General features: G+C 43.9%; 1 protein-coding gene across 4 annotated transcripts in view; it reads left to right on the plus strand.

Annotated features, from left to right (window-relative positions):
• The first annotated feature begins 2,522 nt into the window (after positions 1 to 2,522).
• Positions 2,523 to 19,299, plus strand: part of mark1 (MAP/microtubule affinity-regulating kinase 1) — a 32,317-nt gene continuing 15,540 nt past the window's right edge. For all 4 annotated transcript variants that reach the window (XM_080507494.1, XM_080507495.1, XM_080507496.1 and 1 more), the window contains exons 1-3: positions 2,523 to 2,808; positions 5,455 to 5,655; positions 12,965 to 13,018. In XM_080507494.1, coding sequence (XP_080363620.1) covers positions 2,758 to 2,808; positions 5,455 to 5,655; positions 12,965 to 13,018 — 306 coding nt within the window. In that variant the 5' untranslated portion in view covers positions 2,523 to 2,757. The remainder of the gene's footprint in view (positions 2,809 to 5,454; positions 5,656 to 12,964; positions 13,019 to 19,299) is intronic.

The following is a 19,299-nucleotide window of genomic DNA, read 5'->3' on the forward strand; positions in this document are numbered from 1 at the left end:
CCAATCATTACAGTCGTGTGTGTGTTGACGCACAGATGCGTAAACAAACATGAAACTAGCAGGTTCTGACACCAGATGATGCCGCAAAACAAAATAAAATCTGATTCCCTGTAAGACTTCCAACTTTTAAAGTTGAACTGAGTGGCGATTCAGCATCACCACTATATGCATATAACAAATGCATCATTTATACCTTACAGATTTGAGAAAAATCTTAAATTGGGGGTTATCCTGAGAGCAGAACACAAATCGAAGCTGAACCTACGCGTGCAAAACTATACCAAACAACCTCCCTGCTTTTGAGGCTTCTACTGTTATTTCCCACACTTGCGTGATATGAGCAAACATTTTTACTGACTGTGGAGAGTGTGGCTGCCAGTGCTGACAGATGTGTCTCTTCTACTATCTTGGTCATAATGAGTTTAGCCTCTCCTCATCGTATTCCCCTCTCTCTCTGTCTTTCCACTATTGCCCCTCACCCCCTGTCCTGCAAATATAGTTAACTGCATGACCATCCGCGATGAATGGCTGTTAACAGCTGTCTCTTTTTTTTTGACGGTTGCCTGTGAGAGCATGTAATTGCATTTGGCCCTCGGTGTACATGCACTCATTAAACCGGTGTCAGTGCCCATTACATTCCACAGCAGCGCAGCTCAGGTAGAGAATGCAAATCCCAGGCAAAAATGGAGTGTGTGAGGGCGTCTCAATGCACATGACAGGCCTCAGTGCAATACAATAACCTGAGATGAAGCTGTGATGCACTGATTGTTCTCAAAGTACATTTACCTTTTCCAAATGCCTGCCACTCTGTGGAGCACAAAAGAAAAAAACCAAAACCTATGCATTTATTTTGTTTCATTTTATTGTGTAAATTGTCATGTTAAACGAAATAATCAAGTCTAAAATAGATACTGATAAAAACCCAGCCAAATGTATCATTATTAGGGATAAGGCCATGTGTTTAGTTGGCCCCTGTCGGTGAGGCTCAGCGAGGATAAGATCTGCTATGTTGGGATCAGATCCACTCAGGGATCAGATGCTTGAATTCAAAAAATGCCCGTCGACGTGCCAAAATTCAGGATTGGGCCCCTTTTGTTCAGCTGAACCCCCTTATCGCTTTGCATATTGTTCTGGTATAAATAAAAACGAGGCAAAGCACTTCTCATTGAGCGCCTTAAGGTGACTGCTGATGGGAGACAGGAAGTTCAAAGTGGATTCCTCAAATCCACAAAAACATATTTAATTTTGTTAGTGGCTTTCAGGTCCTGTATCCATCAGTTTTTGTGACACAATATGGCATGCTGTGTCTATTGTTATGGCTGGGGCCTCTCTGCTGAGTGAGACAAACCATCAGTCATGTAACGCCCGGTAAGGTGCACTGTCTGCCTGAATTCCACAATAAGACTGCAGAGACAAAGGGGACGTGACATTTCATACCAGTGACTCGGTAATGAACACAATCGCCTCTCCTCATCGCAATACGACGTGTCGGGGCATTCAGAAGACACGGGATGAAAGCTCAGCTCAATATAATCAACTTTGGCGTCACATTTATTCAGCATGCGCGTGTAAAAACTGCAACACAGTGCAGAATCAGCCTGACACCTAGTGGACAAAGGGTTTTTGTACACGTCTGCGTGCACACATCATGTTGACATTGCCACACCCAGGAGGAGAGAGAGAAAGAGAGAGAGGGAAAAAAAACACAGGGAATGATTTCATGGGTCAACAAAACATCTCTCTCTCTCTTTGTCTATGTGTAGAGCTCATGGCTGCTCTTTGTGCGTCCTTTCTCTCTTCTCGGGTGAAAAAAACAACTGTTTAATAATTAATTGTAACTGGAGGAACAATGAGCGGTGTAATGCTGTGATGGTCCAACAGATGGCAAAGTCTGTCCACTTTATGGGGCTGACACGTCCCCCCCCCCCCCCCCCCCCCTAAACTAGTGGAGAGGCCTATCCCTAAACTAGGCCTCTCCACTGTGTTTACCACATTGTCACATTCGAAAACCACACGAAGTAGTAAAGTCCTGCAATCATGGGCACACATTTCCTCCCGGCTTAAAGAGCTGACACTTCTAATTAAAAAAAAAAAAAAAAAAAAAAAAAGAAGCATGATTGTTCAGAATGATTAAAAAGGACTTAACATGCCACTGAATCACGAAAAAGGGAGGCTCCACGCTCCTTATAAATGGAGCTGGTCTAATAAATGTGAGGGAGACACTGCTCCAACTGTGCGTAACTGTTTTCTGGTGACTTGAATGAAAAGCTATGGAGACAAAGAGGGTGTATGTTGGGTTGGGGGAGAGAGAGAGAGAGAGAGAGACAGAGAGAGAGAGAGAGATCCCTCCATCCTTCCTGGTGGGAGGTTCGAGATGAGCTGCGCAGACCGGGTCCGCTACCGACGCATCTTCCTGGCCTGCCCCCTCCCTCCCTCTCTCTCTCCCTCCTCCTCCTCTCAGTCTCTCTCTTTCCTCTTTTTTTTTTCCCTGTCTGCCACCACCTGAAGGGGACGAGCACAAAGCCAACAGGAGGAAAACCGGTGTGTCGGCGGGGCCCTGCGCGCGCTATGCTGCGGTGAACCGGGCCGCCGTTTGCGGTGTTTACAGGGGATGTAGAGAGGGGACGGAGGCACCGCGCTCTCCCCCCCTCCCCTCCTCCTCCTCCCCTCCCAACCTCCCCGGCGGACCGCGCCGTGTCTGCTCTGCTGCTCTGCTCCAGCCCGCTGCATCGCTGAGCGGCCTGCGAAGCGCTCAAGATGTCGACCAGGACGCCGTTGCCCACCGTGAACGAGCGGGACACCGAGAACGTGAGTGTTGTTGTCCGCTCCCCCCCGCCTCCCTCCCTCCCTCCCGACCGGAAGCCGGCGCGGCCGCCGGGGCCGGGGACTAAGCAGCGCCTAACGGCCGCGGGGATGTGCTTCTGTTGGCGCAGGTTAATGGCAGCAGCGCTTCTTCAGGCTTTCAGTGTTGCAGAGCCCCTCCACCAATGAGGCTTTCGGCTCTTTCTCTCTCCCCCCCTCCACATCCTCTCCTAACGGACTGGGGAGTTAAAAACCCAGAATACCCGTGCGGCTCGGTTCGTGTCCGTCCCGGTTTCAGGACACAATAAGACAACGCACTGCGTCAACGATAACGCGGGCTCCAATGGCTCTAAAACCGAGCCTGGCAGGGCCACGTTATCGGCATAACAACGCTCTCTCTCCGGCCTGCGAGGGATCCGCGTGGCCTCGCTCGCGCTCCCGGCGAGGCTTTTCTAGTCCACGCCGTCAATATTGAGGCGGGATGGGGGGAGGATGTCGCCCTACTTTTCTTATTCCGCCGCTCGGTAGCATCGCAATGTGACATCCATCACCGACTGGGCCCTGTTGTAGCTGCACTAGGAGGAGGAGGAGGAGGAGGGAGCTGTTATTATTCACTACGCTGCTGCCACGACACTGATGAGTCCAAGCAGCATGCAGGCATGCATCTATTAGCAGGCAACACAACTAATTGAAATCATCCATTTACTGCCTGCTGGAATGTTCCATGAAGCCTCTCACATCAGCTCACCACAGCACTGCTGCATGGAGCTGACAGGCTCTGACATATACAGTCTGGATTCTCCTGACCTGGAGTCTCTAAGAAATTATGTTGTGAAAAAGGTATTTTATTTTATATTCGTCTCAGATTCAGAAATTTGGGGGAAAAAATCCAGGCTGGATGATAATCTCCATGTGATGAAATTCAAATGAGAAAATGCATATCCAGCCCAGTGAGAGGTTATATAACTTAACAAACCATGTAATGCTAAACTGCACAGGGTGATGTATCGGCTCTCTCCTCATTTTCCACTGCATTACTGAACACTGGGTAATGCATCAGCTTAGTGGAGTGCTAATGTAACTGTCTGTCTAATGCTGCTCTCACAGACATAGCCTACGAGTTGGCTATTAAACCAATACCTCGGCATCGCTGGCAGTGGCCAGCCAGCCTAGCCTGCCTATGTTCGACTCCACCACAGCCCCAGGGCCCCCTAGCAGCTGAACTGCATTGCATAACAACTTATTACTCAGAGAGATGAGTGGTTTTTAGTGCCGCAAAATAGAAACTGCTCTCTTATGGCCTTCTTCTTTTTATTGTAGCGCGTCATCACAGGTGTGCGTTACGTTTGACCGTCCGACAATCCCGAAGACATAATGGCATTGAATGCAACCTTTCCACGCTGATTGATCACTTTTTACAGTGTTACACTGTCGGGCTGGAGCTTTTCAAGTATGGCTTTGCTTATATTTGTGGCAATGGCGGTGGACTTGGAGGTTAGGAAAGCAAACCTGTGATCAGACGTCTGCTGGTTCTGACCCCACTGTCAACAGGCCACCACTGTGGGTGCCCGAGCAAGGCCCTGAACCCACAACCAGGAAGTGCATCTGGTGTAACACATGTGCTCCAAGAAGATTTTAGCATTAGTCTGAAGTTGCTTTAGCTGAGGACTGTGAAGCTGCCTTTTATTACTGATATAAACTGTATTTGTGGTGAATTAATGACAGGATCAGTGACTCTGTCTGGTCCCTAATTGAGTCCCCCCCCCCCCTCCTCTCCCTGTCACTGCGTGCACACACCGAGAGTCTGGGGAATGTTTGTTCGCAGCGTAGCTCTCCCTGTGTCAGGATTTAGGCGAGCCGAGATGATGCGTACCCTGCAGGGTGTAGCGTTTCCACAGTGAAACGGGAGCAGGGGAGCCTGGGTAACCAGACCAAGGCTTTATTCTCTGGCTGGGTGTGGCGCTCAGGAGCAGAGGATCATGGGATCTCTGACCTGGACTGACATCAGCAGCTGTTGGAGAGGCGAGGAAGCAGACCAGAGGAGACTGCATAGTCTGTGCCAGCGTTGTACTTATAGCAAGCTGTTCCTAATTCACCTTCACACGCCATATCACAGGGACGCTTGTTATCAGTTTGCCTGTGGCGCCAGGAGCATTGCTATAAGTACATGCATCTTTGTACTTCACATTTTATCGGTTTTCCCAAGGCACACTCTCAAAGGAGTTCATTGTCTTGTGGTATTGAATCTTGTTCGGTGGAAGATAAGGTCTTGAGGTTATGAGGTTAAGGTGTCACAGAAGGAAAGGAGGGAATCTGATTCCCCCTACAGTTTTTTTTATTGAATGCTTCAGTGTGAATGTCTTTGTGTAAACTTAGTTATACTGAGACAAATACATGCCTGATACAGAATATTGGATCCAATTCTTGGTTCTGGGCTTCATACATCGAGTTCATTCTTTGTTTCCAGATTGAATATTGTAGTTCTGGGACACGGAGGCCTTTACGCAGCACTCTGGTCCATTGTCTCTGTGAGCAGCCTATTTCAAATCTCTTTGGTGCCAATAAGCTTCTTGTAGTATTCATTGTCTCGAACTCAAGTTTCTCGACGGGGAATTGAGGATCTCACTGATCTCTTGTGTGACTTTCCCACAGCACTCGTCGGTGGATGGCTTTGTTGAGCCTCCTGTCCCCCCGACAAAGTCGGCGAGCCGCCACAGCCTGCCGAGATGTCGCAACTCCTTCACCTCCACGGAGGAGCACCCTCATGTTGGCAATTACCGCCTCCTTAAGACCATTGGGAAGGGCAACTTCGCCAAAGTGAAACTGGCTCGACATGTCCTGACTGGACGAGAGGTGAGACGGCTTTTTCATCAGTACTTTTTAAAACCCTATGGTGTATTGGTTGTGCACAATACGGTAGGCCTTGTTAGCTAGGTCATTTTATTGTTGTAGGCAAATGGTTCAACTATTCAGCTTGGTAGTAATTTAATTGTTGGTCATGTTAATATCTCAAAACCTCGGCTGGCACATTTTGAAGTTTTCATGTGACCTATGGAATTTTCGAAGGAGGAAGAAAAAAATGTTTACAGCCTAACTCCCAGACATTTAATATTGGAATTGAAAAGAATCACAAAGACTAAGTTTGGTACAAGAGTTTGTTGTTTTTTTGTGTGATAAAATTCTATATTACACAAAATTGACAAACTTTCTTCTTTTATTTGCAATGTTTCTACATCTGGATTGGAGAGGATTAGAATGCCTGCAAGTTAGTTTTTAATGCATTGCACTGAAAGATACCTCAGCTACCACACTTGTTTTCCTCCTGAGGTAAACGCATTTCTCTCTTATAAACATCCTATTAGACCGACTGTGGCCGAGTTGGTAGTCACACCCATTTACGCATACACTTTGCTCCAACAGTTTAAAGCAGACTGCTGAAATGGTGAAAATGTGCTATATGGATGAAATTTACTACTATTCTGACTTCAGAATCTTGAATAAAGTTTGATCCTGGTCGTGCAAATCCTGGATCCACACTTAAGTATTTCACTTGAAACTGTGATACAGTGCAATTTAAAGCCCTTATCGTGGGTTTCGGGATTCAAAATGCGATCAAGGCATGGTCAAACGTGAAAACCGAGGTCCAAGTAACTTCCCTAACAGCAATTCAGAGGCCACACTGTTGGAATATGGTCACATGTACGGGGATATGAACAGTCGCGGTCCTATCTTATATGTGTACATAAATAATATCCTCAGAAAAATGAAAACTAGGGATCAGCTGAAGTCCAGGTAATTCTAGATTTCCCACCTGTTATCACTGTCATCACGATGGATGACCTCCTGTCATGACAGCGACGTAATTGACCACAGTGGTGAGCGTCGGTTGGATCTGGTCAAAATGTCTCCTGTCACACAGCGATACCACTGGTAACTTGTCTGGGTGATTGACACTCTGCCTTGATGAGCTGGCAATTAAAGCGCTTTCTCCATTGGGAAGGGCAACTTCGCCAATGCTCCACCTCCGAGGTCCTCTCTGTGTCTTTAGCGACCCGTGTCCTTTAATCGTCTCAGTGGAACAAAGTGCTGGGTCATATTGGAGCTTTAAGGTCGTAAATATTCACCTCCGACCCGCAGGTAACAGTTTTGCATCATCCTTTAATCCTGCTGTTTAACAGGTGGATTGAGTATGCTCCCCACTGTTTGCCGAGAAGGTCATGCGTCACTTTGTGCTCCTGAAAGGGTTTTGCTGGCTCATCAGAATGCAAAGACATGGAGCAGCGCTCGCGAGAAAACAGGCGGATGAACGGATCCCACTAGAACCGATGCTATCTTGGTTTAAGTCCCTTTCCTCCCAGATAGTACAACACATAATATGAACTTTGTCAAATGGAAAGGGGCAGTCACTTCTCGGTGACAGTGTCCTCTCTGCCTCGCTCTACCGCAGAGGGTGACTACAGGACGTGGACACACACACGCACATACACACACACACACAAGCACACATACATGCTCAGCTGCACTGATGGAAACATTTGCCTCCCTCTGCCATATGCCTTCATCCTTTTCACAGCATGAAGTGGCGATAAAGCAGTGCCAGTCTTAAGCATTTTAATTTAGCAATTATATGTGAAATGATTTTGTAATGAGCTGATTGAATCACTGTGTGATTGAATTTGCTTTTCAATTTGGAGTTTTGTCCAAAAAACATTGAAATGATTGGATATTAATAAGAGCAATGACAAAAAAAAACAACAACTGTCTGTGACATAAATTTATTGTGATGTTTATAACGGCAACGTTAATCGGCTCTGTCACCTAATTGATCACAGCAGGGATTGAATTATTAACACGGTGTAATTAATTTGCTTGATCTGCTAATGGTTTGGCCAAAACAGCTCTCGACCTGATGTCGAATCAACCCTTAAACACATTTGTGCATGATGCCTGGAGTTTGCATGTTCTCCCGCTGCAGCAAACATACTTTCTATGCGTACTTTGGTTTCCTTCCATGATCCCAAAAGGATTTTGCACTGTATTAGTGACCCAAAATAACAGGTAGTTGTAAATCTGAATGTGTGTTTGCTCCATGATGGGCTGGCGGTCGGTCCAGGTTGGACCCCGCCTTCTCCCATCGTAAGCTCGGATCGGCTCCAGTGCCACACAACCCTGAATTGAATAGAGCTTTATCAATTATGGGTGGATATTACTCAAACATAGAATAAACAATATACCATGATGTTGTTGCCATAAGTAAACACTTCTGCTTACAATGTGTTTTTCTGCTTTGGGATTTGTACTTTTACATAACGGTGCTCTTTCTCTTTCCGGACCTTTTTTTTTTGTTTTATTTTAGACGTTTGCAGTTCTCAACAGTAGCTGTTCAGAAGCAGAGCAGTACATTTGTTGTCAACACTGCTACTTCAGGTGCATTCATCATGAATGGAAACACAATTTATCTCCGTCAGTCTTTTTACAATATTGATATTGTAAATGTTGTAAATAACCACTCATTTCTAATATAACATCCAGCCCTATTCTGTATTCATCGATATTACATATTTAGACGCCCCCCCCCCCCCCAAGAAATGATATTAAACAATGGTGTCTTTTGATGTGAAGGTTTATATTTCTCATTGTCCCAGTTTGAGAGTTCACAGCTTGTTCTCGAAACATCATGGGCAAAACCTTTGGCTTGTCTGATAACTGTTGACTAAATAGTCAAGAAATCTGGTTAATGCAGACAACTGGAAATGTTCGCCCAAGGATGAAATGCCAGAATTAACTTTTTTTTTTTATTTTATTTGTTGGGGTCCCCCCCCCCCCAAAAAAAATGAACTCATTTCTTTTTTCTTGTGGAGGAGGTGTCCTGTTTACATGCCAGTGTTTTCAAGTGAAAGCTGTAAACGTTTAGTTGCGTTTGGCTGTTCATTCACACAACAGTAGTGTTTTGAGTACCTGAAAATGGCTTCCAGAGTACATTTTCATTATGCCCTTGTCTCCGTTTAGAGAAAAACACAAGCCTTCTGTGCGATGCGGTGGCACGCAGTAGTTTTTTTCTGCACGTAGGAAGTAGGTGGACAAGAATGACATTGACAGATTCAAGCGTGCCTTCGGTAAACTGCATCACAATGTCTGTGAAAATGTTTCTGCATTAAAAAAAAAACATTTCTGGTAGCATCGTTTGTACGGCGAACATTATGAAAAGGTTGCTTTGTGCATGTCATACTTTTTCTAAGTGATTATAGAAAAGTGATACCATGTCCAGCAGATCGTTCATGTGTGAACTGAGCCCGAGGCGAACTTCTCTTCCCCATCTATCTTGCCGTCGTCAACAAATCTTCACACGATAATGTTCATGTATTTGTGGATGCGTTCGTACGACAAAAGGAAAGTAATAGATATCAAGCCTTTAGCTTTGGTTGACCCCAAGCTGATTTGAGTGCTGTTTTTTTTAATCCTTGTGTTTGTGACACTGCCACTGCATTTCCTGAAAATCTCAGTCGAGGCGGTGATTGCTTATCTCTTTGATTATGTTCTCATTCTCCAAGTGATCCAAGTTTATGTTGTCGACGTGCATTATTTCTTCAAACATTATGATTTCCTTTTCAATATCATCTAAACCACAAAGAAAGTATGAATAGCACGAAGAAGTAATTTTGTTATTAAAGTAGTTGCCTGGCTTCATATTTTACAGATGAATCTTTTTTTTTTTCTTTTGATACATACACTTATTATTATTATTATTATTGGAGCAGAGGTTGGCTCTCTTAGGCCGTGTTCAACTTGTACCTGGTTCGAATCATTACCTGATGATCAGGCTTTCGCCAGAGGTTTTCGGTTGTCTGAGCAGGAAAACGCATTGGAACCATCCATATATACTTTAAACCCATGGGAATGTACAGTCGGTATCTGTTAGCAGTTCCCTCCAGGGCACTGAGCTCTCAACCCTATGGTTGCTCGGTTAAAAAAAGAAATCACAGTCCAGAGGAAGACACAGAGCACACATGGTCACACGTGATGCTCTCAGTAAAGTTTCTTGACCGTGTCCTCTGCTCGCGTACAAAAAATGTACTCTTGAATATTAAGACACTCTCACCAGACCTGCATACGGTGACGAGCATATGGCCCCCGTGTTTCGACTGCGCTGAATAATTAACAGTGATGCACATTGCCCTTCTGTCACTGTGGAACTGAATAATTCACCCTCAAATCTATTAGAGTGAACAAGCACGCTGCAACATGCACACAAACTGTCGCGTATGGTGTGATGCCCTCTGTACATCTTCCGAATCTCCTAATCAAACAACAAAAAGGTTAAATATTTGCACATGAGCTGTAATGGTTTCCTCTGCTTTGTACAATTGGGGGGGGGGATACGTTTTCGCACCTGTAAGCTTACAAAGATAAACATGCATGCCTCCATCCTGAGTTTCTTCCAAAAAAGGACCAAAGCAGTGAGGAAAAGAGAAAATCTGTCCGTGCACCTGCCGACCAATGGTGGGTTGCCAATAGGCACCACCTGCATATTGGTTGTTTGCGCACACAGTAAGCCTTTCTGCAGACTTTCACTTTGCTCTTTCTTCTTCGTGCTGGTCTTAGCTTCTTTTGCCGTCACAGCTGGTGTCATAACAGAGGAGGGCTGCTGTCTTTGGGCAGACTTAAGTATCACTGCAGCTTTTGCAATACGTTTCCAGGAAAAGCCCGGTTCAGGTTGAATAACCTGCATTCTCTGCACCATGACTCAGCATTTGGTCTCAGGATTTTCCCTGAACAGACTGTTCAGGATTACAGCCAGTGTCTGCGTCCACTAAAGCATGCTTCTTAATCTTCCTCAAGCCTGAAGACAAAATGATGCTGTTAAAACCGACAATAATGAACACTATATTGGCATCATTAAAAGGCAAAAGGCAGTTTCTCCTCTCCCACTGTTCTGCAGTGAGACGAACGATCAGGGTGTTGTTGGTCTCATTAAACAGTTGAACATCGACAGCATCGGGAAAAAGTAGCTATTAGTCCCATAAAGCAATGCATGTAGCCGATGTGAAGTATTTATTTATTTTGTTTGCAAAAGAGAAAAAAGGCAGCAACAATGTTCCCTCAAAAGAAAATGTACAAGCAATTTAAGTTTTAAGTTCAACCTTCTGTCGATAAAACATGTACATGTATTCATTTCTTATCCTGCATATCATTAAATAATGACAAGGTTTACCAGGATTGTACTTTACTTTTAAAGTGTCTTCATGCAATCGTTAGAAGTACTTTAAATATGCAAGTGTGACGAGAAACATGACTGAGCTCTGACAGAACCCAAACTAGGGATGTTGTAATTACGTGGTACATGTCTTTGACCACCGTGATAGTTAATTAGCTTCCGAGTGCAAAAATGTGTAAACTGCTGCCGGTTGTATACACTCATCAACAACAACACTAAGTACCTCTGTTCAGGTGGTCGCCAACCAAAAAAACCCCTGATAATCTCTTAATCATGACACGTTTTTAGTGGGTACTGGGAAAGCAGATATTTTGTCCTCAAAGTGGATTGTTAAACTTTAAAAAAAAACAACAAAAAAAACAAAGCAGTGACACAATGATGGTGTCATGAATGATCCAGGCTCATTGAAGCACAGGAAGCAATGCTTGGCCCATGTGATCCAATCCAACAGACAAGCTATTGTAGTTCAAATTGCTGCAGAAGTGGATCCGGTTTGTTGCATATGAAATGTCAAACGAGATCCACACAATATCTGGTAGTGGTCATGGTGTTCTGTCTCGTATATGCATCGAATAATTGAGCACAGAAAGCATTAAGTTGAAGTGTTGAATTGAAAAAGATAAAAATAGAAATTGTGAACTTGAAATCAAACATCACCTACGAGGGAAGAGGTTTTAGATGCTGCTTTGCAAACTTAAAGATAAGAATACAAATGATTGGCAAATGTAGGTGAGGCCTCGAGAAATCAGAACCAGTTTCTGAAAGGCTTGAACCATCTAAAGCGCTTTTATCTGTTTCATCCTTTTGAGTTGTCGCTTTGTAGTGTGACAAAATCCGATTTTTACGATGATTGTCAGAGGTTACATCACAAAAACAGATGCTGGTATATTTTTAGCTTTTTGTCTCTATGTACCAAAAACCAACTCCCAAACTATGTAGTGTTTGTGCATTGACAGAAGCCGTTTTTTGGAGTAAATGCACACATCTGGGAATATCAAATATACAGTTGTCGGATTAATATCTCAAGCAAATAACGTGAAGCTCTTCTTCCTTCATTGTATTGCTGCTTGCTAAAAAAATGAAAAGCTTTGTTTACGTTTCCCATGGTATCATTATCAATTCTAAAGAATGGTTTCAGATACACAGAACTTTTTGCAAGTTGACACAATTACCTCAATCAATCTCAATAACTTTTTGTTACACGAGTGTGTGTGTGCTTAAGTGTCCATTGCTTTCCTCAGCTGTCATATGACTAATACTAATTCAAAGTAATCATGTTATATTGTGACCCGTCTCTGTCAATCCCTACTCGGCATAATGTAAGGGTTTAGAGTGTGTCTGCAGTCCACCTCAGCCTGTGGTTTCGTAAAAGCTGCTGAGCTCTCAGAAGTGAGGAGAGTAGCTCTGTTTCAGCGTGCACTTCGGGGTGATTATTGAGATGGATGGTCTAGACTGCTGTCCAGCAAAAAGCTGCCAGACCAACAGTAGCTCAGCAACCTGCAGTCGTTCAAACACTGACCAGGCCACTGGACTGGGACAGTTTACTCTATACAGCGTACCTTCTGTGATTATGTCTCTTTATCGGCGTGTAATGAGAGTCCTTGTACAATCTATTCGTCACCAAGAACCAAACCAATACTATTTCTGCCTTTTTACGCTGCCAATCACACCCGCATGTCCTCACAGACTACCAAGTCGAGTGGCTTTAAGGTGTGTTCAGGCTGAATACACAATTTGAGCTGTGACATGTTTTGACAAAGCCACCTTGCAGCAGAATAGTGAAATAATGAGGATAGTTGGTTTCAACACAAGGCTTTCACTGCACACCCAAAACACAACTAGAATTAGCTTTGACATCTGCGTTGTCTTTTATCTCCTCCTGTCTGCATCCCACCCTCTCGTCCCTTTCTTACACTATTTTTGTCTTTGTGTCTTTCTTCTCTCAAGGTGGCAGTGAAGATTATAGACAAAACCCAGCTGAATCCGACTAGTCTACAGAAGGTGAGTTGGCATTTTTCAGGCCACATGGAGACAATAATGTCTCGGTTGGAGTGTGCGTGGCTTCGCCATTAGTCACTGCTCATGTTTTGTCACCCTTTTACTTTGCTCTTTGAACTCAGGATGTGCTGCTTTACATAATGTAATCAGATGTAGTCAGGAGAGACCACAAGTGTTGTTTAATTTCCAGCCGCCCCCTTCCCCCTCCTCCCTTCAGTCTTGACTGTTGGTTTGTGGCTATGAGCCGCTAAAAATACCCTTGACAGCCTGTTTGTCACTTACCCTTGTCTCACACTCACAACCAATTAGAACAAAGGCTTTGGGACAGTTTCCTGATTACAGAGTCCCAACCCAGGTCTTTTTTAACTGACTAACTAGCCAGACACACTTGTACTCATGCCGTCTTCATGGTGGCTTGGACCATGTGAAATGAAAGGCTTGAGCCAGCATCACCTACTGTGAACCTAAAAATAAATCAGGTGTGCAGCTGACTGACGGGAATGCTTTTCATGGCCATGACCTTATCGTAGTATGGTTTCCCACTGCTGCTATTTTAACTTCAGCGTTTCAGTAAAAGATCACAAGTAATTACTAAGCAACTGCTGTCTCGTAATCATGATGGGCCATTATATCCACCACACCTACTAACGGCTGGTAATGTCTTAATGGTTTCTCCCTCCCCATAAGCCACAAGGGTGTGGAAATGTTACTCATGTGAGTGTCTTAATTACGAAATAATAATGATAATCAGCATCCGAACATGTCAGTCACCCTGCTTGTACAAGAACATAATCAACTCCTCGAAGGAATTAATTAATGAAGGCAGGTCATGGTAGGCAAAGTAGAATGGTAAAGAACCTGCAATTGTTTTGGATCTTTTGGGGTCAAACCTTTCACCAATCAGTGCAAAGACACTATGTGAAATCCAAGCACTTGGTTTCATATGCATCTAATCAATGTGAGATTATTTTGAATGCATGAGACCGTTTGTTGTACAGCGGTGGCTGTTGTAATCGCCACACAAGCAGCGATAATGAACCTTCAGAGTTCCCCGTGAAGAGTCCTCATATGGGCTGACTGTGACTGCGCAAGTCTGGTTCCTGTCGAGGTCGTGAGTGGTTTCAGACCCGGTGGGTCAGGTTGTCCGCTGCCTGGTGATGAACGTAACAGGGCAGATGTATCATGTGAGTCTGTGCACCAATCAGGATCTTTGTGATCAATTATTCAGTGAGCCTTTCAGATGTCAGCTGCAGTAGACCCGATATGGTCAATATGGAAAAAATCTTTTGAAAGCTGTTATTGGGGTAATGGCACATATACACTAAAGCTTTTACAAGTGGATATGCAGATATGTTTGAGGTTTTTTGGCCTATTTGTGTAGTTCTTTCTTGTGTACTTATTGTTTATGTGTGTGGGGAGACATACATGTAGACATTTTATTGCCCTTTGCTCAGGAGCTATAGATTCTGGTAATGGTATCCAGATGTGCCATCTGCAATGCAGGAGCATATCTTATAATGCAGCAGTCGTCTCCTGGACTCCATTGATTGGCTCATTGACTCACAATGTCCTATGCTATCCTTGTGCAAGCTCCACTATGGATATATTAATGGAAACTTCCACCTTGATACAGTATTTATGGGTTTCTTTTGAGACCTTGAAAAGAATAAGTAATGCCTGATGAAAAAAAACCAAAGAAGAATTCTATCACTTGCTCTCTCCTTTTATGGATTTTTGGGACTTGTAGTACTTTTAGTATTTGTTTGGGAAATTATTGCTATGCTATTTCAAATTAATTCCCAGAATCAAACATGGCAGGTCAAAATATAATTTAGAACTGAGGATCTTCACATGTTCTGTAGATCATTTTATCCTCCAACAGGCCCGCTCAATATTGTCTGCAATGCTGATCTTCAGCGTTTCTTGCTGACATTCTGTATTTTTGTCCTTGTCGTGCCCTGCCTTTCACCCCGTGTTGGCAGAGAAGCTTCAAGACTCTGTGACCCTGAATACAGCAGGGATGCATAGAAGCTCTGGTGTGTGTTTTTTTTTTTCTTGAAACATTCTTCAGGTCCAGACTGAATTTCACCCTCTCATTTTCCAAGGCTGCCCCTCATTCTCCTGCTCCCAACACGACCCTTGCTCTGGAAAAAGGAGAGGATGAATGTAAAATTATACACAAAAATCCTGTCTGACATTAATGACCTTGTGGTCTTTATACTTCTACAAAACAACGTCTTGCGCCATAAATTGATCCGACCACAGCACACATTTTCATGGTTAAAAACAGCACGCTGTACTGCTGACTCTGCTAATCTCAGAAGCAGCTATAAAAAAACAGGCATAATTATTGAATAAGTGACTCAGGCTTTACATGCATGTAGCTTGAAAGCTGCTGCATTGACCCATTGTGCTCCAATGAATTAAATGAAGTTGTAGCGAGACTGGAGAAATTTGTCGTCAATGTGAACCTCGAGAATAATTGAACCATCTGTAACGTCAACGCTCCGTCGCTGCCTTTTTATTTGGAATTCTGTCTGCCGGCGTGGGTGAATGAGGTTCGGCCATGTTTTTGTTGCCACTCGCCGGTAACGGCCAGTCTTTCACGTCAGCCTGTCAAAATGCCACTGATCTCTGTTTTTATGGTCTCAAAGGAGCCAGGCTCTGGGCACACCATCTGGCACTGCAGGCACAGCCAGTGCTGTGACAGATCCCACGAAGCCACATGCATGCACACATGCACTCAACCCTGCGTGACACATGCAGACGTACACGTAAAAGTTGGCAGAGCCTCGCTGTTTTTAAAGTGTCAACCACGGTTTTGTGCAATATGCATGCGTCTCTGTGGCCGTGCGTACCCTTTAAGCCGCTCGTATATACAAACGTTATCATCCACTCAACCATCTTATCATAGATATGAAGAGATAAAGTCAAGCTGATGATGTATGATTTTTTAAATTTTTTATCACTTGTTCTTCAGCTTGGCTTTGTGCCCGTGGTTCAATAATTTCTTTTTAAAGGGAGGTCAGGAGGAGCTAGAATGAGTCATGATGTCAAAATGAACCTCTTGTGTTTCCTTATGGCCCGTGACTTCTACTGTGTCTTTGTGTTGGTTTCTGTCTGACAGGAAATGAGGTCAGCTAAGCTTCCAAAGCACCTCCTCAGATCAACCACAGGAAATGCATCACATGTCATCTGTGGTCAGGGATGTTGACGTTGTCATGGTTTTTCGGCATTTTAGCCCTAAAATAGGCCTTTCCGCTAATCCCCTCATCCACCGAGCAAACGCGGCACTCATTCCACCATCCCACGGCACCCTGCCTCCTTCTAATCTGTAAATGAGAGATGTTCCTTTTCACTGGTTCAACAGAATCCACAAAATATCCAAATGTTACTTGATCAGCATGTGTTAGGTCAGTGTTATTTCACATCAAATGAAACCATTGTGGGTTTTTTTTTTTATGCTGAACACCGACACATTTGTGGGGGGAAAAAGTGGAAGGTTTTGGTTTGTGACGCAAAAAAGGCTGCAAAGAGCGAAGAGAGTAAATGAAGCCAGAAAATGATTTCCTCTTTCCCGACATGTGACGGTGCCAAAGTGCCGCCCCTCAGCCTTGCTTTTTTGTCTGTGTATATTTGTGAGATGCCATCAGGAAGCTCTCAGAGCAACGTACCATGGCTCTTTTTTTTTGTGTGTATTTTCTGCCAGTTGCAAAAAAAAAACAAAAAACCTCACTATGGGGTCAAGCCCTTTAAATGGCTGTTTATGTCTTTATTCTGCCTGCCACTCTGCATTAGCCAATGAAATGCTCATGAGCCTATGGGCGACTGGCGCTTTGGCCTTGTCCAGACAAGTGGAATGTGATTGGACCGAGAGTCGTGTTGTCTGAGGTGAATCATGACACAAATCAAATGTTAAAACTGCTTGGATATGTGCAACTTGACATGGTGATAAATATTTTGCTTTTAGCCTTTTTATAAACTTTTCAAACTAAATTTGAGACGGAGGTTTGTTGCTTCACATCGTGGCCTCCTACTGTTGTGGATAATAAATAATGAGGGTCACATCTCTGCAGCAGCAGAGCAAGAGAGATACAAAGAGGCGTAGCTTTTCTTCGGGAGGTTTATTTTGAGGACTTCAGGAGTGAAGGATGGGACAGGACAGTCTGTCCGAATGTCAGTGACACTTTGGATCCCTCTGGGAGCCTCTCTGTCTTTCTTTCTATGACAAACAGAAAGTTATTAACCGACAGGCTTTTAGAGTGCTACTTGACACACACACACACACACACACACACACACACACACACACACACACACACACACACACACACACACACACACACACACACACACACACACACACACACACACACACACACACACACACACACACACACACACACACACACACACACACACACACACACACACTAGAGAGACCAGGGCTTCCAGACTACTCATCCTATCAATAATCTGCATTTTGAATGAGCCAGATGAGCAGCTGTGACTGAAATAGTCCAGCCCAGTCCTCCTGTAAGTGTTTCCAGTCTGATATCTGCTGTTGGGCTCCTTCTGCATGGGGGCTCTGCTGTAATTAAGGCTAGTTTGGGAGTCTGGGCGCCCCTCGGTGGCTGGAAGTAGGTCACTGGCACAGACTATAGAGATTCGGGCACATTGGAAATGGTGTGATGTACGTTTTCTTTGCAGTGATTCTTGGAGTCATGTTCTAAAAATCGCTTTCTCAATTTATCAGCCTAATTGGATTGGCCCTTTTGATTTGTTTTCTTTAAAGGAAGGTCATCTAGTCTTTCAAGGAACTTCACCTCACTGACTGGTTTGTTCACAGCCACCTTAACGGTGCCATGCTGTGACTTCCCTTTGTGCCAGTAGATATTATCAATATTAATAGCTGCCTGGATCAAAGATCCCGTACTCATTATCTCCTTTCACCCTCCATGGTGGCTACTTGCATCTTGAATTCGTATTGACAGGCTTGCTGTTTGTTGTCGTTTTCTACCTCCCTTCTCAGATTTGCTCTAATTTTTGTTTCCAAGTGGCTGCATGCGTGCTTCCCATGTGAGGGGCTTTAGGGCAATGACGCAAACTAGAGAGAGAGAGAGAGAGTGAGAGAGAGAGAGAGACAGAACCGAGCAGAGAGGAATAGATAGGAGACTGAGATACATCACTAATTCTTTAGTCCATCACTCATCCAGAATAATGAAGAATTTCTTCCTTGAGTGATGCATCACGTGTTGGAGCACGTGGACGGATTCACAGTCCAGTCCGTCACTTGTGTGTTTGTTCTTGTTTACAGCAGGACATCTTTTGGTTATTGTGTCAGTGTGTTTCCACTCTAATTGACTTTGTTACCATGGGGGAACTTCTCAGGCCGACGCAGCAGCTGATGAATATAGAGCAGGGTTTGCCACGCTAGACGAGCTTGCTATTCTGATCCGCTCAGGCCCCGGAAGCTTTTGTGGACAAAACCTCGCTCCCACCGCTAAACGACACTGTAAGATCTGTGTTCGCTTATTTTCCTTTAAAATATGTAACACAGTATTGACCGATTTCTTTCTAATTTTAAATCTGCAGGCCACACTCTTGGTGTGAGTACACACAGTCACAAGGCCTGGTAAACATGCAGTGCATTGTATATTAATTCACAAATGTGGTCACAGTGTTCCGATTTAGTTGAATAAACTCATGAACAACTATGAAACAAACAAAGATGCATGTTGTTCCTGCGAAGATGTGGTGTTCATATGGAATAATTTTCCTCTCAAATTATTATAGTAGGAAACTGAAATCCGTAGATGAAACTGAAAGAACATAAACATTCTGCACAGGAAGACCCCCGGCCCTAACCCGGACTGAGATTGCAGGTATTGTTGTGTGCTAACCACTACTGCAATGAGCCCCCTTCTAAAATCACAGTTTAAAGAAAAGTCGGGCCTCGGTGAAGTTTACTGACCAAAAAAATCCATCAGAAATGAATGAAAGGTAATCCATCTTACAATGCTTCTCTGCATTCTGTTCTTAATATACCTCTGAAGTTTCCACATAGATTGAGAAAAATGTTATTAAATTATCATAAATTTTGCATCTAGGATTGTTTCTGCTATGGAATAGTCTTTATTTGGTACTCTACTCAGTGTTTACAGCTGTGGGAACTGTATTTTTGGGCTTTTCTCAGATATAAGCTGCAGCATTTATTACAATGAAGGAAAATGTCATTGTGGCTTACTAATGTGCTTGTAATAGTTTTTTGGACAACAATGAAG

This window comes from Blennius ocellaris (assembly GCF_963422515.1).
Source record: "Blennius ocellaris genome assembly, chromosome: 13".
Lineage (NCBI taxonomy): Eukaryota > Metazoa > Chordata > Actinopteri > Blenniiformes > Blenniidae > Blennius > Blennius ocellaris.